The 24585-nt window shown below is 41.1% G+C and overlaps 1 protein-coding gene across 1 annotated transcript in view; it reads right to left on the reverse strand.

Annotated features, from left to right (window-relative positions):
- The window catches only part of LOC126091951 (CCR4-NOT transcription complex subunit 6-like), a 178433-nt gene that overhangs the window by 73796 nt on the left and 80052 nt on the right, over positions 1-24585 (reverse strand). The window contains exons 3-5 of the mRNA XM_049907289.1: positions 18559-18716; positions 10981-11135; positions 8652-8803 (exon numbers count right to left, since the gene is read on the reverse strand). Coding sequence (XP_049763246.1) covers positions 8652-8803; positions 10981-11135; positions 18559-18702 — 451 coding nt within the window. The 5' untranslated portion in view covers positions 18703-18716. The remainder of the gene's footprint in view (positions 1-8651; positions 8804-10980; positions 11136-18558; positions 18717-24585) is intronic.

Raw genomic sequence — 24585 nt, forward strand, 5'->3', positions numbered from 1 at the left:
GCCCGCAAAAGGCGAAGGTCCCGAGTTCAAATCTCGGTCCAGCACACAATTTTAATCTGCCAGGAAGTTTCATATTCTTTACTGTCATTTCTTTTTAACAATATCAGCTTATTCCCAAGAATTAGTAGCTTTCATTCAGTTAATACTCGGCAGAAATCAAAGCTGCATTTGGAACAGACTTCCTTAATTTTTTTTTTTTTTTTGCAGAAAGTTGTGTAGTATACTGCTGCATCCATTTTTGACAAGCTACCACAAGGATTCAAAAATCTTTGCAGTAATCCGTGTGCTGTTATATTGTTGATTGCATTTACTTAAAATTATGGCTTCAAACATTTTACTTTTTCTATTATTACATTTATGTTGTAATTTCATGCACTGACACGTTCCATGACCTTTGAGATTTGCTCCTCAATTTGGTCCTACAAAATAGAGGTGCAAATAAATAAATAAAAAAATGAATAATATTTGCACGTTCCAGCTTTTAGCAATGTACTTGATAATCATATAACAATTGAAATCTAGATATTACACAAGATAAATATAGAACACTTTAATTGGATAGATAAAAAGTCTACTCACCAGGCGGCAGCAGAACACACACACGAAAGAAGGTTGTAACAAGGCAAGCTTTCAGAGCCAACAGCTCCTTCTTCAGGCGGAAGGGTTGAAGAGGAAGGAAGAGGGGTGAGGGGAAAAAGACTGAAGAGGTCTAGGACAAGGAGTAGTTTTCAGGAAAGTCACCAAGAACCATGGGTCAGTGGAGACTTAACACACAGGATGAGAAGGAAAGCCTGATTGTTGGGGAATGCATCACATGAGATTTGAAAACCTGAGAGCTTGAAGGTGGAAGACAGGGTAATATGCAGGTGAGAGATTACTGCTTAAAATATCATGCATGAGTTAAGAAGAGTGAAAAGCTAAGTGTATTTTATGTAACAGAGGTGGGAGGGGGTGGTGGAAAATAGACAGGTAAGACAATGAAAGATGTAGAAAACTAAAACAGAGAGAAGAAAAGAGTAGTTATTGTGAAGAAATGCTGAGACAGAAGCAATTAATGTAAATTAAGGCCAGGTGGGTGGTGAGAACCGAGGACATGTTGTAGCGTTAGTGGCCACCTGGTGTCTGAGGGAAGAATCCAGATGGCGTGTGTGGTGAAACAGGCGCCAATGTCACATCTGCCATTTTGTAGAGCATGCTCTGTGACAGGATATTATGTGTTGTCAGTGTGCACCCTCTGCTTATGCCCAATCATCCTAATTGATAGTTTGGTGGTAATCATGCCGATGTAAAAGGCCGAACAGTGTTTACGTAACAGCTGGTATATGACGTGCCGTTTCACAATGGCTTTCCCTTTGACAGTATATGTTTTGCCAGTTACAGGGCTGCTGTAAATGGTGGTAGGAGGGTGCATGGGGCAAGTCTTGCAGTGGGGATAGTCACAGGGGTAGGCGCCATGGGATAGGGGTTGGGAGCAGGAGCGTTGGGTCCGACAAGAATACTGGGAGGGCGACAAAAAGCTATTCTAGGTGTGGTGGGCAAAATTTCAGACAGAATGGATCTCATTTCAGGGCATGATTCTAGGAAATTATGGTCCTGTTGAAGTAGCTGATTAATGCTTTCCAGATCAGATAATAGTGAGTCACGAGTGGTGCTCCGAAGTTGTTTCTTGGTGGGGTCAGCAGTACCAGGACTGGATGTGATGGCGTGAAAAATTTGCTTTTGAACAAGGCTGGTGGGGTAATTACGTGCAGTAAAGGCTGATGTGATGTGAGAATGGTGGTGTATTGCTTTACAGAGTCTGCATCTGAACAAATACATTTGCCTCGGATGCCAAGGTTGTATAGGAGGAAACGTCTGACATGGAAAGGATGGCAACTGTCAAAAAGCAAGTACTGGTGTTTGTTGGTAGGTTTAATGTGGATGCAAGTGTGTAGTTGGCCCTTGCTGAGGACGAGATCAATATCAAGGAAAGTGGCATGGATTCAGAATAAGACCATGTGAAATTTAACTGGGAGAAGATATTCAGAGTTTCCAGGAATTTTAACTGGTCAGTGAGTTCCAAGTACAGAAATCTCTTGCTCTCACCCACTTATCTGTGACATGTATGGCTCATCAGCCACTTTCCACACCACCAGACTTCTCTCCTTCTACAAAATCCTGCAGTTATCTGCCCCTCATGTTTCCTTGGAGGGTATCATCCACCAAACCGACTTCAAACTGCAACAACAAGCCAGATTTCACCTCAAGAAGCTATCCCACCTTCTCCTAAACTACCTGAACACAGGTGTATTCCTTCCTGCCCTCTGTAGCTCCCTAAACAGCCACACCATCACTCACTACTCTTCTCCTACAAACCGAGCTTGGCTAATCTCCTTAGCATCCCACAGCCATCACCACTGCCACCCAGACCAAGAATAACCCATAATCACAAGAACCAGCCATAACAATACAGTATCCTTAACCTCTGATCTAAATCACTCTCCTCTTCTGAATTATCTGTATTATATAAGGGTCTCATTTTCAGCCCTAAACCTGCATTTGAGCATGCTGCTTTCATGAAGGATCTACTTCCCTTCACACGTAATATCAATTGGAAATATCAATTTGCAGCACCCAATCCCAAAACCTTTCCAACAGCAAATCTGACATTTAACCTGCCTTGAACATTTCAGGCCATGATCCCAACTTGATCCACCACCACTACCTCAAAATCATCCCTTACAAGCCTTCCAAGAATTACTGATATCCAGCATTGTTTCACAATCCTTCCTCAGGTCCCTACAACATGAACCTAACCTGTCCTCTGCAGAACTCCAGGCTCTACATTCCCTAAAAGCTGATGACATCATCATTATCCTCTCAGTAGATCTACCACTGTAGTACTTAACTGAAAGGAGTATGTTACTGACGGTCTACACCAGCTGGTGACACCTCTACACACAGCGTCTGCCATCAAGATCCCATCCCTGTGATTCAAACTGACCTGCAGTCCCTCCTAGAAAACTCAGGCCCCTCACCAGGACTAACACCCCAATCCATACAACTTCCCACCCCACCCAAACCACACACCCCCACCTTTTATCTTCTTCCTAAGATCCACAAAGCAAATCATCAGGGCAATCCCACTTACTGACTTCAAAGCACCCACCAAATGTACATCTGCCTTAGCTGATCATCTGAAATCCATGTCCATCCCACTCCCACCACACACCTTGCTTGTCACCATTGATGCCACCTCCCTCTATACTGACATCCCCCACGCACATGGTCTATCTACTGCTGAACAATTCCTCAGTCAGCGCCCATCTGATTCCAGACCTATGACAGCCTCCCTACACACCTTCAACAACTTTATACTTACCAACAACTACTTCACCTTTGAGGGGCAGACATATAAACAGATCATGAGTATGGCCATGAGAACCAAGATGGCTCCTTCCTACACCAACCTTTTCAGGGGTCACTTGGAGGCCATTTCCTGGGTTCCATAATCCTTCAGCCCCTGGTTTGGTATAGGTACATTGATGACATTTTTACCATGTTGACTCACGGTGAGGCTGACTTGTTAAAATTCCTGGAATCTCTGAGTACCTTCTCCCAGTTAAATTTCACATGGTCCTGTTCTGAATCCCATGCCACTTTCACTGATGTTGATCTCATCCTCTCGGGAGGACGACGGTTCAGTCCCGCATCTGGACATCCTGATTTAGGTATTCTGTGATTCCCCTAAATCGTTTCAGGCAAATGCCGGGATGGTTCCTTTCACAGGGCACGGCTGACTTCCTTCCCCACCCTTCCCTAACCTGACAAGCCCAATGACCTCACTGTTTGGTCTCTTGCCTCAAATCAATACAAAAAATCTCATTCTCAACAAATGCCAGATACACACTTCGTGCACATTAAACCTACCAACAAATAACAGTACTTACATTTTGACAGCTGCCATCCTTTCCATGTCAAACATTCCCTCCCATATAGCCTTGGCATTCAAGGCAAATATATTTGTTTGGATGCAGACACTTTACAGCTATACATCACCATTCGCCCACCAGCCTTCACTGCATGTAATTACCCCACCAGCCTCGTTTAAAAGCAAACTGCTCAGGTCATCACATCCAATCCTGGTACTGATGACCCCCTAAAAAACAGCTTCAGAGCACACCATTGGTGACTCAGTATTATCCTGGTCTGGAATGTATTAATCAGCTACTTCGACAAGGCCATGCCTTCCTAAAATCGTGCCCTGAAATGAGGTCCATTCTGTCTGAAATTTTGCCCACCACACCTAGAATAGCTTTTTGTCACCCTCCCAGTATTCTTGTCGGACCCAACGCTCCTGCTCCCAACCCCTATCCCATGGCGCCTACCCCTGTGACCATCCCCACTGCAAGACTTGCCCCATACACCCTCCTACCAACATCTACAGCAGCCCTGTAACTGGCAAAACATATACTGTCAAAGGGAGAGCCATCTGTGAAACACCAGATTACATATTAGCTGTTATGTAAACACTGATTGGCCTTTTACATCAGGATGAGTACCATCAAATTATGAATGGGCATAAGCAGAGGGTGTACACTGGCAACACATAATATCCTGTCACAGAGCATGCTCTACAAAATGGCAGTTGTGACATTGGCACCTGTTTCACCACACACGCCATCTGGATTCTTCCCTCAGACACCAGGTGGCCACTAATGCTACAACATGTCCTCGGTTCTCGCCACCCACCTGGCCCTAATTTACATTAATTTCTTCTGTTTCAGCATTTTTTCACAATAATTACTCTTTTCTTCACTCCATTTTAGTTTTCTACATCTTTCATTGTCTTACCTGTCTATTTTCCACCACCCCCTCCCATTTCTGTTACATACAATACACTTAGCTTTTCACTCTTCTTAACTCATGCATGATGTTTAAGCAGAACCTCTCACCTGCATATTACCCTGTCTCCCACTTTTAAGCCAGGATTTTTTGTGTTAAGAAACTCATAGACAAATTAACATTGCTTATAATTTTCTATAACAGAGGCACTTCCGATACTGATGGTAGTTTATTTACACCCACTCACTACATGCAAAAAATTATAAGCCACAAGATTCCTCCCCCCCTCCCCCCTCCCAACAAACAAGCAACATCAGAAATGTAAACACATTAACAAAAATAAGACATAGTTCTCATAGGCAAAGCAAGCACAGAATGAGAGATGATGGTACGGAATAGCAGTCACTGATAGTCATTACGCAGCTGATGCCCACAGTCACTGCCACACACTTCAGAGAGCTGTGAATTTTTGTTACTCCTCAGACAACACATTGTCTTCATGCATCAGCATCAGTAACAAATCTAGCAATGGATTGTAACCATTGACATACAGATCATAAAAGATCGATCAGCCCTTCCATAGACACAATTTTTGTTGGAAACAACGTGCCCATTATTTCTGGGGTAGAATATGTTATAGGTAAACTGGTAAGGGCAAAAACAACTGTGAACCTTACATTGGCTGGAATCTGCTGTAAAATGAAGATAACAAGCTAAACTTGAAACTTCAATCATGGAAAAAGGTAGTATTATTGAAAAGGGCTCCCAAAACTGGTCCTTTGTGTCTAACCATTTGTGTGTGTGTGTGTGTGTGTGTGTGTGTGTGTGTGTGTGTGTGTGTGTGTGTGTGTGTGTGTGTGTGTGTGTCATTGTAAACCGTATCCTGAAGCTGACAATTTTAACAACACTTGAGATGAGTAAAAAAAATTGAATGATAATTGAAGTGTTTTTTTTTTTTTAATCTACATCTATATCTATACAATTACTCTGGAATTCACAATTAAGTGCTTGGCAGAGATTTCATTGAACCACCTTTAAGCTTCTTCTCTACCATTTCACTCTTGAACAGCACACAGGAAAAATAAACACTTAAATCTTTCCATGCGAGCTCTGATTTCTCTTGTTATAATGATCATTTCTCTCAATGCAGGTGGACACCAACAAAACATTTTCACACTCTGAGGAAAAAGTTGGCAAACAAAATTTCACACGAAGGTGCTGCTACAGTGAAAAATGCCTTTGTTTTAATAAATGCCACTCCAATTCATATATCATATCCCCAGCACTCACTCTCCCTTATTTCTAATAATATAAAACAAGCTGCCCTTCTTTGAATTTTCTCAGTGTCCTCTGTCAGTCCCATCTGATGTTGATCCGACATCACACAGCAATCCTCCAGAAGAGGGTGGACACATATAAAGTAAGCAGTCTCTTTAGTAGACCTGTTACATTTTCTAAGTGCTCTGCCAAATAAATCTCAGTCTTCCTTTTGCTTTCCCCATAACATTATCTATGTGAATGTGCCAATTTAAGTTATTCGTAATTGTAATACCTCAGTATTTACTTGAGTTTACAGCCCTTATATTTGTATGATTTATTAGGTAAGTGAAATTTAGTGGGTTCCTTTGGTGCCCATGTGGATGACTTCACACTTTTCATCATTTAGAGTCAATTGCCACTTTTTGCATCAATCTTCTCAAAATCATTTTGCTATTTGTTTTGATCATCTGATGTCTTTCTATGATGTTGCCCTCCGCCACACACTGTCAGGTGGCTTGCGGAGTATGGATGTAGATGTACATGACAGCATCATCTGCAAACAATCTAAGTAGGCTGCTCACAATTGTCTCTTAAATCATTTATGTAGATCAGGAGCAACAGAGGGCCTGTAACACTTCCTTGGGAAATGCCAGATATTCCTTCTGTTTTACTCAAAGATCTTCCATCAATTATTATGAACTGTGACCATTCCAACAGGAAATCAAAAATCCTATCTCACAACTGAGACAATACTTCACTAGCACACAATTTAGTTAGAAGTCACTTGTGAGTAACAGTGTCAAAAGTCTTCTGTAAATGTATCAATATGGAATCAATTTGATGTCCACTGTCAGTAGTACTCATTACTTCATGGAATAAAGAGCTAGTTGTGCTTTACTAGAAAAATATTTTCTGCGTTTGTGTTGCCTATTTGTCAATAAATAATTTTCTTGAAGGCAATTCACAACAGTCAAGCACACATACATTCCAAACTCCTACTGCAAATCAATGTAGTGATATGGATCTGTAATTCAGAAAATTATTCCTGTTACCTTTCTTGACTGGTGGTGTGACTTGTGCAACTTTCCAGTCTTTGGGTACAGATCATTCTACATGCGAGAGTGGTTATATACGACTGCTAAGTATGGAGCTATTGTAACAGCATATTCTGAAAGGAACCTGACAGGTAAGCAATCTAAACTGGAAGCCATGCCTTTCTTAAGAGTTTTAAGGGCTTTGTTACACCAAGGATATCTGCTTCTAAGTTACTCACGTTGGTAGTTGTTCAAATTCTGGAATATTTGCTTTGTCATCTTATTCTGGAAAACCATGTTTAGCAATGCTGCTTTAGTGGCACTATCATCGATAACATCACCATTGTTATCGCACAGTGAAGATATTGATTGAGTATTGACACTGGTGTTCTTTGGAAACTATCAAATGCATCTCACATTGAACTTTGTGCTAAATTTTGAGATTCTGTAAAGCTTCAACAATCTTGTGGATTTGTTGAAGTGAGGAAAGAACTTTTTCTTAGATTGTAACTTTGAACAAACTTTGTTAGCTGTTCTAATACTTGTATCAAATTATTATGAAATATCACATTTTACTGTTTCAGTTTACAGTGATAAGAACTCAAAACATGTTTCATCTTGTGCAGTAGTATTTTTGAGTTTTCTGAATTATCTCTGTGTCTGGGAGCAAGCAGTTCTCCAAAAGAGGCATTTCTGTTCACCCTAGAATCACATTCTGTTCTTCATGTAGAAAGATATGGGGGTAAGTTTTACTGCAGCAAGACTATGTGCACTTCTATCATCTTCCAACTTGATAGAATGAGATTTTCACTCTGCAGCAGAGTGTGTGCTGATATGAAACTTCCTGGCAGATTCAAACTGTGTGATGGACCGAGACTCAAACGTAGGACCTTTGCCTTTTGCGGGCAAATGCTCTACCAACAGAGCTACCCAAGCATGACTCACGGCCCATCCTCACAGCTTCAATTCTGCCAGTAACTCATCACCTCCAAACTTCACAAAGCTCTTCCAACTTGTTTGTCACTATTACCAATCTGTGCATCCAATCTCTGCACAAACCCATTCTACTCGTACATAAATTTGGCAACATTTTCCGAGTACTGTAAGCATGTCACATGCCTCTTTTTTAGAATATGCCATACATGAACTGTTACCATAAACCCATACCACAGAAAACTTGACAATATACTACAGAAACACCTCTTGTTAGAAACAGGTAATGGAACTAACAGCCAAGAACCACAAGTAGTATCTTGTGCCAGCAGTCCACACCTGTTACAAGTGAGAGATGCTGCATTGCCAGGAAGAGAATTTTGATGACAGAAAAAAACAAAGAAACTTCTTAGAAAAAAGTGTTCTGGTCTGTGACCTCTTTGCAGAAGTACTAATATTTCCCATATTCCCATTTGGAATGCTGAAGTTGAGTTTCTTTTCTCAATTTTCCAGCATCTTTCAAGGAAGATAAGGTTTACAATTCTGTTAACTGTTAGACTTTTCACACCAGTGAATGGAAGGGGCAGAAATGAAACTCACCATTGTCCCAGGCAGCCTCCTTGGTGTGCAGAAGCGCTGCTAGTCCAATGTTGTCTTTTGGCATGACACGGTTCAGCATGTTGTCTGAGCCCTCCGCATTGGCCATTGCCAGCTGCGTGAATTCCACCAAGTGCTCCTTTATCAAGGTGAATCTGAAAGAAGTCAGAAACATATTTTAGTTTGCTTACACTTGGAATGGGAAAATGTGTGTGTAAATGCAAGATCAGGTATTATGGCACATACATGTCGGATAACTATTCTCATCTGCATAAGCGTTGCATCAAATTACAGTGTGGCATATAAAGACACCTGCCATCAATGAAGCCAAGTCACCTGCAAATAACTGTTACTCAACAGACCACCAGCACAATGGCCCACACTTAATCCAAATCAGGGGATCTAGCGACCACCCCAGTCATCCCACGTCACACCACACAACGGCCATCAGGAACAGACCCGATTACTTTGTGTGTGCCATCTGTGCAAAATTTTGATGTACTGACTGACCTATTTATATTACAAAGAAGGAACAGTTCCTAATTTTCTGCAAAATTTTGCAGAACCTAGGAACTGTTTTTCCTTTTCAATATTATTATCATGTTCTGACAAGCACCAATGTAAAATTCAGTAAATGTCCTATTTATTATACTAACTTGTGCAACTCTCATACTGGATTCAGGTATCCGGGCATCACTGTTCTAAAATCGAGTGCAGTGTAAATGCCTCATTACAACTTTCAACCTCACAGCACTTCTGCATAGATGTCCATTTGAAATAAATACCCCCACGGTAATATACTCACAGGTATTACAATGGATGAAGGAAACACGGATTAACATAGTGTCGACGATACACAAATGCTTACCAAGAGCATATAACACTGTCGACTAATGACTAATCATCCTGTCACATAGTTCTTTGAGATTTCAGAGAAAACTTCAAATATCGATGACATCCAGTATCAGGGACAAGTCTCAGTACTCGAGATGTGAAAATAATATGTGATTTTTGTGCAAGGACAGTCTGACAAGTTTCTGTAACAAAGCAAGAAATTTTGCTGAGAGATGTGCCAGATGAAGGGAATTGACTAGATCAGGTTGTACCATGACACTAAACTGCAGTAATTGGGTCATGGCAAGTGCAGCAGTCAGAAAACACTTTGCTAGGCTCAGACTGCATGTCACTCAGTCTCCATTCCCAGGCTTGCCCTGGCACCTAGGACTGCAGCAAACTGGTCGTGCTGTGCATAACGAGTGCCTCCAGAAAATTACTTCATGAGAGAATACAAATTATTTTTAAATATGGTTATGTGCCTGTTCCACTAGTCATGAATGTAATTGATCTGTAAAAGTCTGCATTCGTGTACAGTTGATGTTTGAAGATGAACAAATCTACAGATTGCACAAGTTCAAGTTGCTGGAGAAACAATCACAAGTGTCACAAAAGGGAGGCACTGTTCAGCTAACAAGCTAAGCATTTACTTGGAATGATATATATTAACACATGCAGTGTCACATATTCCCCAAAAGAGACACTGCAGTGTCTCTGTGGGTTCAACTGTGGATTTTCAATTAAGTGACTGAAACAAAGCAGCCAGGAACAGCACGCACACCTGACAAGGGCAACACACGGACAAAGTACATCATACTCAGTGTATCCGTGCTGCCGTAGTCCGACATTAAAAGCCACAGTGATCACATTAGACCATTGCCACAAGCTGTTCCATTCCACTGTGTTCTAACCAATTCACTGAAACTCTCATTTGCACCTCAACAGTGAGTAAAGGAGGAACGTACGGCAACACACGAACTTGTATGCTTCGAAATATGACACTACGTGCTGCTGCTTATGTTAAGATATATATTAACTTTCTGTTGTACGTGTTCGCAGCAGTTGTTTAAAAGATGTCATTTTCAAAGAAGAAAATGTCTAGAGACATACATGAATAGTGACATCATCTGGTACGAGGTATCATTTCTTCAGCATCTGACACTGCTCTAATCTTTACATTTGCTGACCATCAAACATCAACTGCAGGACAGTGCAGTGTGTTACAGCTAAATTACTTGACGATCATTTACATAATGGGTTGTACAATAAGCATATTTCTGTATTTTACAGTCGTTTCTAACACGTTTCCGCCATTCAAACTGAGATAACTCCTGTACCGAGCTGAGCCGTGCCGGGCAAAATGTCTGTAGGCTCTATCTCACTGTCACGGGACTGGGCTGCGAGGCAACGAGCACTTCGCCACTCCAGCTGCCACCCTGCCCAACTGTTTGCTAGGTAATAGCTGCAGCTAGCAAGGTAGCACACGGTAGGTACTCACTTGGCAGTGCGGTAGAAGATGGCGCAGCCGTCGACGAACTTGCGTTCGTTCTCCGTCATGGTCTTGGCACGCGATTTGGGTGAGAAGATGCCGTCGTAGCCATCCATCTTGAGTTGTGGCAGGAAGAAGCTGTAGAACTGGTTCGTCTCCACTTCCTGCAGGTAAGTACGCAGGAATCAATGACACACATATACATAACATACGGAAATTTCATCTTTTGTCTACCTAGAAACAGCAGGCAACCGAGATTGCGATTTGGATTGACGATGCCATTAAAGATGGAGGACGAGATTCAAATTGGGGAATGACAGGCGAGGTAATCAACGGTGTCCTTTTGAAGGAATCATTCCTGTATTCGCTCTGAAATTTAGGGAAATCGTGGAAAGCCTAAATGGAGATGGCCATACGGGAACTCGAACTGCTGTCCTCGTGAGTGTGTATCCCACGCCTTATTACCACTTACCACTGCCTCAGCCAACTCGCTCGGTGTTTGTCTTGCCGTGTCACACACTTTCCACTGTAGAGAAGATTTCTCCTGGACATACTTTACTTCATCTCATATGAAGAACACTGTCACAGACAGATTGGAATTATTTGTTCACAGGCAGAAGACATCTGGCCCGGATATACAAATGGTGGGTAACGGGACCTCAGAATAATGACCCTCACTAACTGGAAGGCTTTCAACATGTGAGATACAAGTTTTGTCAGAACATAAACTGTCACAAGTGAGTTCGTGCCATGTGTGCATAATGCCTACTGTTCACCAGCACAGCCACAGAAGGGCAGTCAGCCAGGAGGACACATTCCGAGTTCCTTACATAAGCTCTGGCTAACTGGAGCTGTGACCGAGTTCGACCACCACAGTCAAAATCAACAGTCACACTTTTTGAAATACATCTACAACTACTTCACCCAGTTGATACCATGAAAATCCATAGTTCTGTGCATGTTCAGTTGTGAGCTGCAATATTTGTCACGATGAACAGCCAAGAAAATGGCTTTCAACTCTTTTGCTCAGTGCACAGGAATTCTGTAGTTTACTTGCTTCTGTGCTGCTGAGTACATTCCGACACAGTGTGAAAGCTTGCAATGATACTATATAAAGAAAATGAACCGGCTCAACATTTTTTGTCCATTCTCACCATCACATTCCCTTAAGAAAGATGAAATTGCTGCAACAAAAAATGTTAAGCTGAGAAATAACAAAATGACAGTTATGGCTCAGAAGGCACTGACAGCCATAACTACTGAGGTAAACAGACAAGAATCAGGTTACAATGCCCACCAAGATGACAGGAGAACACTCGAAGATATACTTACCCCAGGCAGACGAAGGGAACATTGCATAAAATGGAGGAAGAAGAATTCATAAGGAAAACATTGGATTTATTCGCTGAGAACATTACTGAAATACAAAAAGATCCCATAAAGGTATTTCAGACAAAGCTCAAATCACAGCTGAAGAACAAACATTGCTTGCTAACTTACTGTAAGATAAAATTTTGCAATATTATGATTTCTCAGGCATCAAAGACAAAATCACCACCAAAAATACACAAAGGAGATTGCATCACTAGATCCACTGTGGACCCAGGAAGCAAATAATAGCCAAGACATATATGAGTAAAAACAGATGAAACAAATCAGTAAAAAATAGTCAGCAGCTAAGTGGGGACATTAAAGACATCAAGACTGCCATTACATCCAATTAATATTGTGTGACATTACAAACCTAAACACAACATACCCATCCCAGTATCATTCAAAGTCATTAGGTCAAATTTTCTAAAACATAAAAAGGTCCCATTGTCATAAACTGTTGAATTCAGGGACCTGCTTGAACTAGTACTGTAAACAACTATTTCACATTTAATAATAAAATTTACAAACCATATAAAGGTCAAGCAATAGGTTCAAACATAGTAGGTGCAATTATCAATAAATGTGATTACTAATATTCCTCAGAGCACGTAAACAGTTAAGTAATAAACACTACTATATCAGACTAGGCAAATTCTTGAAAGATCAGGAATAAACGTTAACTGTGAAAAAATTCTGCTAGCATCTAGATAGCTAAAACCAGAAAATTTGCATAAATTACAAACATTACTAAAGATAGAAGATGGGAAGGAAACACACTCCATAGATTGTGTCGAGGAAAGATGGGAATATTTTTGCTCAATACTAAGTTATTACATAAATATTGCTTGTCCCATTGTATCCAGAAGTCTAAATATGGGAGTTACTAAGAAATGGATCACCTTAGATATTATAAAACTGAGGGAGGATCTAAAACTAGCATTGAAAATTGTTGGATAAACACAACTACGACTAACACTGGCACATATAACAAGAAGGAGAGAGTCTATAGTACAGTTAGAAGAGAAACTAACTCCAGATTTTACCAGAAACAAATTTCAACTTCTAAAAACATTTCCAAGCCTGTACAGTCACACGTAAATGGGTATAGCAAAGGGTCTGTTCAGGAAGATAGCAGTAATATAATTTTAGAGAAAGATGTAGGGATCCAAATTACGTCAGCAATGAAGTTGCAGAAACACTTTTTAACAACAGGTCTCAAAAAGCCAAGTAATATGTATAACATATCCAATACTGCATATTGTATTTTTCTGACAAGTGAAACAGAGGTAGCACGTGAAAGCAAATAGTACAGGGTGCGGCAGAACTGACTGGTTCTATCGATTACCGCTGGGGCTGTGGTGGGGGTAGGCAGTTGCATGTGGTCTGCCTTTGTTCAGTTGTTGACCCCATTTCTGGACCGATGCACATCGTGGTTTTGCCTTTCGCGCTTATTATGAAAACTACAGATCTGTGATCGCAACACAATGAGCTTTTCAGCAACAGTTCAACATTCCACGCAACAATGCCATTCCTAATGCAAACACAATTCGGTCCTGGATTCGGCAGATGGGGGAAACTGGTAGCACACTAAGAATAGATACACATGGCCAATGCAGGTCCTTCAGAATGCCAGAAAATGTGGAGCGGGTGAGAACAGCAGTTCAACAATTGTCGCAACTATCTGCTCAACGACATGCTGTTGCATTGGGGATTTCAGACCGCAGTCTGAGAAGGATTCTGCAATACGATTTGAAGTTTCATCCTTTCAAAATAATGATTACTCAAGAATTACGCCCAGTAGACTACACTAACAGTCAAAATCTGTGTGAGCAAATGCTTGCTCAGATCCCTCCGAATGCAGATTTCTTCAGTAGTGGTTGGGCACCTTTTCATCTTAGTGGGTGTGTGAATAAGAAAAAATTTCGCTACTGGGCTGAAAATAACCCCCAAATTATTCATGAAAGACTGCAACATTCTCCTAAAGTGACAGTGTGGTGTGCCATATCACAATCTGGTGCGGTAGGAGAAATGTTTCCGGGACACTTCGTCTCTTTGGGGGAGATGTCGGATGGCCTGCGCAATCAAGTGTGATAGCAAAAGCATAATATTGTGTAAAGGTGAAAATGAGCGTGTAATTATCGTGCTGTCATGAAAGTTTTAATATCCTTGTTTCCATCTCTTTTAGATTATGTAATGTACTCTTTTTCTTTTTTTTTCTTGAGGGGGGGGGGGGGGGGGCATCGTAGAGTCATAATTTACTTTTGGTAATTGTGTGTGTGTGTGTGTGTGTGTGTGTGTGTGTGTGTGTGTGTACAGCTCACCTTGCCACCCTACAACACACAAAATATGTTGCCTACAGAGCACTAGTTAACAGAGTCACTAACATACCAGCAGATAAATATGTGAAGCACGAAAACTCAGCACGATAAAATAAATAGTTGCAAAAATGGCAACCATGACACACTTATTGCCATCACACAGAAAAGAATAATGGTAGTGATGATGATAATAATAATAATAATAATAATAATAAAGCAACAGCTACACAGAAAATAAAAAAGAAATCCACTGTCTACATTCACAGGCAAACACTCTTGCAGGACAGCAACAATTTTCGGACCACACAACACTGGCATCGCTTTCACTCCATATTAAGTGCTACATACACTGTGACACAACTGAACACACAGGCATATAAACATACACAATCAGGCAGTCACAAAATGGTATGCAGTACTTGAAAAGCCCTATATGTAGCAGAAACTGGGAGATCTCCAACACAGATGTAATAAACACAGAAATTCCAAACACACAAACAACTACACTAAATCAGTAACAGCCACCTGCATAAGGGACACTGGATACTCATTCTATCTATTGCATCCTCAATTATCTTCATGTATTACATAAAAGGAACAAATTCATGACACAGCACATGGAAACCACTGACTCAATTAAATGTGAAAGTAGATTTGTCTGCAATGATTTCATAGCAAAACTACTGATCGATTTCAATGAAATTTGGTACGGAGATAGCCTGAACCCCAAGGAAGAACATAGACTACTTTAAATAAAAAAAAAATTTAAAAACAAAATATGGAGGATGGAACATCTTTTTTGACATCAGTCAACTGAACCATGTTAAAAGATTATTAAATTTATTGCAAAACACACACGTCATATAACATATACGTACTTGTGGACAGATGAATGCTGCTGTACATACACTGCTTGGCAGCAATGCTGCGTTGTCACGTTGTTGTGCATTGTGGCAGTTGGTGGTGGCTTTGCTTACCCAAATGGGGAAACACGTAAGAGTTATTGAACACACAATAGCTTACTTGCTCACTTTCATTCATCATAACAGACCTATTGATACGAGAGTGCAGCCGCAGCTACACCTTTACAGAAAATTTTCATCTCAATTGTTTGTACATCTTAGCACTTGAAATTATTCTACAGCCTCTGACTTATAGTTTGGTTAATGAAGTCAGGACGGTCAACTGGGTAACACTGGTCACTCACAACGCTGCACGTGCGTAGTGGCCAGTGTTGACAACCTGCCCCCACCGTAGTTCAGTTGACCATAATGTGTGTTCCATGTTAGACCTGCTGGATGAAGTGCTTGTTGAGTGTGTTGGTTCTGAACTGAGAACAGACAATGAACGAGCAAAGGATCAATTTAAAGTTTTGTTTTAAGCTTGGCAGGACACCAACAGAAACACATGCAATGCTGATGCATGTTTACGGGGCTCAAGCACTGTCCATGAAGTGTGTGTACAAGTGGTTCGCCCGTTTTTGAGGAGGCCGGGAAAGTGTTTCTGACAATCACCATAGTGGATAACCAGTGACCGCCGTCAGTGATGAAAACATTGAGAAAGTGAAGACATTAATCACAAACAACCATCGATTAACTGTGTGCATGATAGCAGATGAACTGTGAATCCATACGACAAATCCTTACCCAGGAGTTAAGGAAAAGGAAAACGTGTTGTCGTCTTGTGCCACATCACTTGACTGACAATTAGAAGCATGCACATTTCAACGCTTCACAGGATTTAGTCGAAATGGTGGATGCGACACCAAATTTCTTGAACCGTATTGTCACTGATGATTAAACCTGGTGTCTCCGTTACAACCCCAAAATGAAACAGCAAAGCACGGAATGGCGTTCTTCGACATAACCTCATCAGAAGAAGGTCAGAGCCAAAAAATCACACATCTAAACGATGCTCATCACCTTTTATGATAGTCAAGCCATTAACCACAAGGAATTTCTACCTGTGGGAACAACACTGAACGCTGCACGGTACGTTGAAATTTTGACCCGTTTCATGAAACGTCTATGCAGGATGTGAACCAAGTATATACAACAAGGTTCCTGGATGTTTGTTCACAACAACGCTCACCCACACACAGCCAATATCTTCAAACAGTTCCTGGCCATAAAGGGGTGGTGCAACTTGATCATCCACCATACTCGCCGGATCACAATCCTCTAGATCTCTTCCTATTCCCATTACTCAAACTCGCTTTGAAAGGAAAGATATTTGATAATATTCCTGACGTCCAACGAAATGTGATGCGGCTTTTGAACACCATCCCAAAGGAAGACTTTGTGCAAAGTTTACAGGACACGTAACGCAGAGCTCAGTGGAGCATAGTTATGGGAGGTGACTATTTCGAAGGACAGTAAGGAAACTGTAGTTCATAGTTCATCCACATTAATGTTACAGGACTATTCACTTAATTTTATTGTCAGAGGTTGTATATTAACAATTAAGAGTTTCTGGAATGATGTAAACATCTGAATGTGATAGTGTTAAGTAAAAATGCATTTGTTACAGTGCTCTGTGTGCCAGATAAATAAATTTCCAGCAACAATGTAAATAACAGTACTAATGATTTAATTGTGCAACTCACTTAAGGTACACACTAAAATAAGTATCTTTGTGTACGGGGTAATGTTTCATTACATAACCTGACTGGCAGACCTAGCAAATAAACCTCATCAAACTTCAGATTAATGTACATGTAACTCAATGTTGTCGAAATGTCTCATGACACTAAATGTTAGTAAAAATGAATTGACACAGTAGAAATTATTTCATAAATTCATTCCAATGTAACTCATGAGAAAGGGGCTAAGTGACTATTCTTCCACTTCCAAAATAAGTGAGGTCACAGGTCAAGAAATGGAATAAGTTTCTAAACAGGTACATTTGTTAGAACAATATCTTTTGAATATACTGGTACTGTGAATTGAACAGCTGCTATGGAACTGCATATACAAAAAGCTACTGATGAATTACCTTATGAGGTACTGGTAATGGGCTCAAGCACCTAAGCACCTTCAAGCAAATTGTTACAACACTTGAAAATAAGGAAATTTTGCTTATACGTTTCAGGCCCACAGCCTAACAGTGTCCGAATAACCAGAGTCGGTGATTTTAATCCGGTGTAGGTTTCCCGAGCCTAACTTATCAGAGCTATAGGACCAGCGTTCAGATCACAATCGACCACAGTCTCATTTTTCCTGGACTCCGTGCTGTGTCTTCAAGTCGGAAATGTCAGTGGTGATAAAGATTGGTTGGATCTTGACCCTCCCTTCACTGGATGGAATGTATGTATGCCGTGCCTCAGGTGTCTGTGCATAGTGTGGGTACTGTAACATCCCAGTATTCATGAAGTCAGGTGCAGGAAGCTGCCTACAAACCCCAACGATGGTGGCTAGCACACCACTCCTCATCGTTTAACTGCCGCACGGATCTGACTGAGGGTAGATGAGCCTCCCCGAGTCCTGAAATTGGTGTGTTAACACACGCAACTCTCCAGGCGAGACACACCTCGGAGTCAGTGTCAGATTACAAACCGAAAGACTGGATGAAAAATAAAACTCGACACGCCCAATCTGCCGTAAGTACGGTGGGCATCGAGTCCTGTTTTACTGTAGAAGGCCATTTTTTCATCTCCATAGCTCAGTAGACCTTACAATTAACATGCAGCGACGGGGGCGGGGGCAAAACGAACTTTCTAGAATGACCGGACTAGCACGTGCCGGGGAATGCACGCACGGCCCCCAGGTACGCCTGACGAGAGTGTCCTCGAGCCCTGAGTACCTGCATCTGGCGGTCCAGACTACGCACTTGCCCCACAGAGCAGTGAACGGACTACCCAGTCCCTTACACATTCGGAACAGAGGCAGTAGCCTACCTGCAGGCTGATGATGTCGGCAGAGTAGTGGCGGATCTCGTCCAGGATGCCCTTCTTGCGGTACTCCCACTCGAGCGCCCAGCTGGGGCAGTAGCCGTACATCTGGCGCGTCGCGTACTTGTCGCACAGCACGTTGTAGCACATCACCGTGAAGATGCCTGCAACACGCACAACACACACGTACTGCTGCTATCGTTGTAACAGGACACTACAGCCCACTCAGTTCAGTGCAAGGGACGTCGGTCTCGGGCAGTGCTATGGAGTGAACTCACAGAAACGTAATTCGTGCATAATGACACTCATTCTCACTTGATCCATAGGCAAATACTACAGGAGATGCCAAATATTGCTTCTACACTGTACAGTAGCTTGCGGAATACGCATACAGATATATAGATGTATACTGAACCTACTGTGACTATAGAAAAGTTAGATACCCCTAAAGGAAAATTAATGAAAGCTTTCCTGAAAGAGAAGCACATGCACGAATACCAACAGCTAGCAGTACTAAACAGGGAAAGGGAGGATGAACGGTACAAGGAATGTACAGAACTGCAATACAAAGAAGATAAAATTGAATATAATACGATGGAAAGGAAACAGGATTTGTGTGCACATGAGAGGCGTGATACGACACTATCACAAGAGTTTAAAAGAAAGTAGAAACACGAGAGAGAGCCAACTACGACCAATCTGTTTCACTCTGCAGAGTATATGACACAGGGATATGCCGCAGACATTAGCAAAAATGTAATAATTCCAGTTCCAAAGAAGGCCGGTCCTGACAGGTGTGAATGTGACTGGACCATCATTCTAATAAGTCACAGTTGCAGACTAATGAGATGAATTATTTACAGAACAATCGAAAGGACTGTAGAAGCTGACCGCAATACTGAGCCTAAAACAGGCGAGACTGAAGGAACATAAACCTGCACTTACAGAATTTGTGGAGTTAAAGAAATATTTTGACAACGTAATTCTTAGGTAGCAGGAATAAAACATATGGAGCGCGAGGTTATCTACATCCCGTGCAGAAACCGTACAGTAGATGGAAGTAAGGCAGTAACTGAGAAGGAATTGATACTAGCTTGTAGCCTACATACCATGCTGTGCAATCTGTACACTGAACGAGCAGTGAAAGAAATAAACCTGAAATTTGGAAAGGGAATTAATGTTCGGGGAGAATAAATAAAAGCTTTGTCGTTTGGCAATGTCATTGTAATTTTGTCAGAGAGGAGAGAGGTCTTGGAAGAGCAGTTCAACAGAATGCTAATTTGCTGTAAAGAGGCTATATAAGCTGAAATGGTGCTTACAATTAGAACGAAGTGAACGGAGTCTAATCAAATTAAGTCAAGTGGTGCAAAGGGAATGAGACACCAAACAGCAAAACTCATCTGCTACATTCAAGCGGCAAAACAACTGACGTCGCCAGACATAGAGAATACATTCGGTGCACACTAATATTAACAAGAGAAAAAGAGAAAGGGTCAACATGAAATATAACTTAAGTGTCAGTTCCGTTACCGAAAGGATTTGACTGGATTGTATCCTGATACGGAATTGAGACGTAGACGATTAACAGTATGTATAAGAAGAGAAAATGTTTTTCAAAAGAACTTTGCCGAAAATTAGATCTGTAAACCGCTTAACTCAGGAAAAGTTACGTGACTAAAAAAGGGCTACGTTGAAATGACAGGTCCATAAGCATTAAGGAATAATACATTTGCTGGAAGGATGTGTGTGTGTGTGTGTGTGTGTGTGTGTGTGTGTGTGTGTGTGTGTGTGTGAGAGAGAGAGAGAGAGATAGAGAGAGAGAGAGAGAGAGAGAGAGAGAGAACATAATTGCATACAGTGGGTGACTTAAAAGCCAGAACTAAAGCTATTTGATAAAATGTTACGTTTCAGACTATATTCACATGGCATCGCTACCATGCCGATATCACTTCGCTGAGTTAATGAAAAACCCACACGCCGTATACATGCGACTTATACTAAAATAAAAGGTCTTACGTGGAAATCAAGGTGTAGAAGTAATACGGGCTTCAAATAAAGCAAAATTATTAATGAATCATCTATAAGATCCCAAGTATATTAACACAGGAGTTCCCCTGTATAGCATCTTAGGACCAACACGCTTTTTGATGTAAATCAAAGACTTTCCAACTTTCCAAGCAATGTTAGACAAGGGGGGAAATTGTTATTGCTGATGACAGCAACTTTATAATCACACATAACACACCAGAGCTCCTCGAAGAAAAGACATGTGAAACTCTAAAAAAGGATTCGGTAATTGGCCATCATGTAATAAACTTACACTGGACATAAAGAGAACAAGCAAAATCAATTTATCGTTAAGGTGAAAAATAATGTGGTACAACTTATGTGCAGATGAAAGTTTCATATTTTGTATAGCAAACACAATTTTTTAAGAATTAATATCGACTGCCAGCTGAAGTGGAACGGATACACAAATAGACTGGCAAAGACGCTACGTTAACTGAGCCCTGACGTAACTGTACAACACGCAATGCTTTATAGTCGCATACCATTTCTGTGTGTTCTCGATATTTAGCTACGGAATCATTTTTGGGGCCTCATACACAAAACATATAAACATGGGCACAGTCTTCACACTACAAAAAGGGTCATTATGACAGTAACTGCAATTGTAACCGAGTTCTCTGTAAACATCTGTTTTGGTAGCTGGGGATGCCAACTGCACCATGTGAGTGTATCTCATGCACATCAGGAAGAACATCGATTGCGCTGATAAACAGCAGCACTCGTGATCAAAGGGCAAGCACCATGTACCGAGAGCACAGAAGCAAAAAACACAAAACAGCATTTTCAAAAAGTGAAAAACCTGAACAATAAATTGTCCAAAGAGATTAAAGAGAAAGCTAAAATCCGAGTGTTTTAAAAGTCAGTTATACGATACATATGAAATAATTCACACTACAAAGTACCACAGAATAGACCACAGGGAAAATAAACGTTACTTGATAACAAGCTAGAGTTATTCTGCAGTAAGCTCTCATAGTTTAATAAATTTTATTGTGACCTGTCTTGGATCTGTGACGGCTAATTCTAACCTCTCTCCAATTTCTTACGCTCAGCATCTGATTTTTTTTTAATTTTTTTTTTTTTTTTTTTTTTTTTTTTTTTTTTTTTTTTTTTTTTTTTTTGTGGCGAGATGCTGATTCAGCGTTTTTCAGATGGATCAACCAAAATAGTGTGTGTGTGTGTGTGTGTGTGTGTGTGTGTGTGTGTGTGTGAGGAAGAGAGAGAGAGAGAGAGAGAGAGAGGAAGAAAAGGGGGGGGGGGGGGTTCGGCAGTGACCATTAATGTGATACAAGTCAACAGTGTAAGAGTTTTCAGATAATTGTAGACTTTTCTGCAAATGTTCAAAAAGATCCTGTACACAAGATAACAAAATGACCATCACAACACGTTAAGCAAGACGTACATGAAATAACATTATATTTTATAATATTGCTTCGTTTTTAAGTTAGGATGATATGTTTGGTATCATTTTGTAAGAAATGTGGCGTTCCGTACAATACTGCGGTGCCCGTGTTGTTAGGAAGAACGATGGTAGCCTGCGGTTGTTAGGAAGAGCGAAGCAGTGCTCCTTCGGAGGTGCATGTGATGACAGTGAAAATATGTGCTGCACCGAGACTCGAACCAAAGTTTCCCACTTTACACGACCAGTCGCAGCCGCCTCAACTCGCCTTGGCCGTCCGTGCACGGCTCACGGCCAGACGCAGGCTTCCGCATGTCGTCCTTTCTGCCTCACAACCTGTACCTTTTTTTTTTTTTTTTTTTGTGGTAAGGTCTTATAGGACCAAACTACTGAGGTCATCGGTCTCTAAGCTTAATCTAACTTCTTACACTAAGGACAACACACGCACCCATGCCCGAGGGAGGACTCGGACCTCCGACGGGGAAAGGGGGGAGGGGGGGGGGGGGGGGCGTGCGAACCATGACAAGGCGCCTCACATCTGGCGGGCAACCTGTACTCGTACACACAGCATGTATTTCCCGTACAGGGAAAGACACTTTTAACTGGAGGTCGATGCGTGATGTCATTGGATGTCCCGGTCTGACACAAATTTTAACTGTCGTCATTCCCTTACACAGCTGGCGGTTATTCGTATTTGCAACTGCCAATACATTTCATGTATTTGTGGCTTTATTTGTGTGTAATTTAACATGTTCATTTTAGGGTATGGTTGGCCGAATCGGATCGGGAGGGCAAAAATCGAGTCAGTTTTACAAATATCCGCCCGGTCGTCACGAAGTGGTATAGGAAATGCTGCTACATAGCGGTGACTGTTCGAACTCTGAGTTGGAAAGTGGAAAACATTGTCAGGTGTAATCGCCACTGTGTAAAAAAAATGTGCTGTTTGTGTTAAGTTCTGAAAATATTCTACTTTGTAAAATAGCTTTAAATTCAAATTTCTGTATTCCTGATAATTCGTTTAGTAATTTGTTAAGTATTCGTGACACAACAAGTTTATGTACTGGAGAAGAGGTTATGGTGTTACCGGCGCGTAAATAGGCTTGCACAGGACTACCAATGTAGGGAAAACATATTCTGCATTTTCAGCGAATCGCGTCAATACTTTTATTTCGATTCATTGCAGATAATACATATTTTTGGTCTTGTATTATTTTGTTTTGTTTTTAATGGCAGATGCGAAAATCTAAAAGAAAAACTGTTACTTTGTGGACCGAGGATGACACGCAACATTCAATTAAATCTTACCGAGAGGGTAGAATCAGCACCATGCAGCAGAATTCTTTGGAGTGCCGCATTCCTGGCTACAAAGATGACTGCAAAGTGGGAAAGAAAGAAAGGTAAAAGGTGGTCAAAACAATATTTAATAAGGGGCAAGAAAAAGAATCCAATAAAAAAAAGCATACATTTTCAGACGCCAACAAAATGACAGGTTAAGATTAACTAAGAGGGTTCAGGGAACGAAGCCAAAATTTGTCTTAGAGAAAAGCGAAAGAGCTTTCCCTAACCAGATGCAGTAGCTTCTTTTTCTTGTTGAGAAAAATTATGGAGGATCTTGATTTACTGGACAAACCTCAGCTCATTTATAACTCAGATGAATCAGGCTGCCAAATGAACAACAAGCCCACAAGAAAAGTTTTTACTGAAAAAGGGAGCAAAGCTGTTCATGCATGGACTTCCCTAGAAAGAGGAGAGCTTGTCACCATCTTAGCTTGTGCTAAGGCCGCAGATCACTTTATCCCACCTATGGTCATATTTAAATGTAAAAGATTTCTACCTGAATTTCGTGACGGTTCCCGAAATGGGTCCGTGATAACAATGACAGATTCCGAATGGATTAAGGGGAGCCGGAGGTGGTCAAATCCACAAAATTACGATTTTTTTTTTGGTACCGAAAATTAATTGGAACATTCCTCTTTAATGTAAACTTTGAATTATTGTTCTACTCGCCCTAGAAGTGGAGTTATTACCATTTTCCCCCCACGCCTGCAAAGGAAATGGGCGGCCGCTGAATGCATCTAACACCCTCTCGTGACTTCTTGGCGAACTGCTTGGGATTTTCTCGGCCTGTTATGCATATAGCGCCTTATGTTACGCATACAGCGAGTGTGCAAGGGTTGGCTACATTGTTTTCTGTGACAAATGAAGCGCTAAGAGCGCGGAACATCGTCTCTTTGCTGTTTACCGTTTCGAATTAGTTCAGTGTTGCGCCTGTTGTTGGTAGTATTATACTTCTTGTGTAAAGCGTTGTTCTGGTTATGATGCCACGTTTTAGTAACCGTGTATATAAGAAGAGGAAGAACGTAGGGAAAAGAAAATTAACACTAATACCAAGTTGCGATACTACAAGTACTGAAACAGTGCGTTCTTCTGCTAAGCAACACATGGCCGGCCATAGCCCTGTGACATCTTCTAGCAAGAAGCTGACTGGTGGAAGTGACAGATTTCGTGAATATGTTAGTGACAGTGATGATATTAACGAAGTACTGAATATTGGATTATTATCT

The sequence above is a fragment of the Schistocerca cancellata genome, chromosome 7, assembly GCF_023864275.1.
Source record: "Schistocerca cancellata isolate TAMUIC-IGC-003103 chromosome 7, iqSchCanc2.1, whole genome shotgun sequence".
Taxonomy (NCBI): Eukaryota; Metazoa; Arthropoda; class Insecta; order Orthoptera; family Acrididae; genus Schistocerca; species Schistocerca cancellata.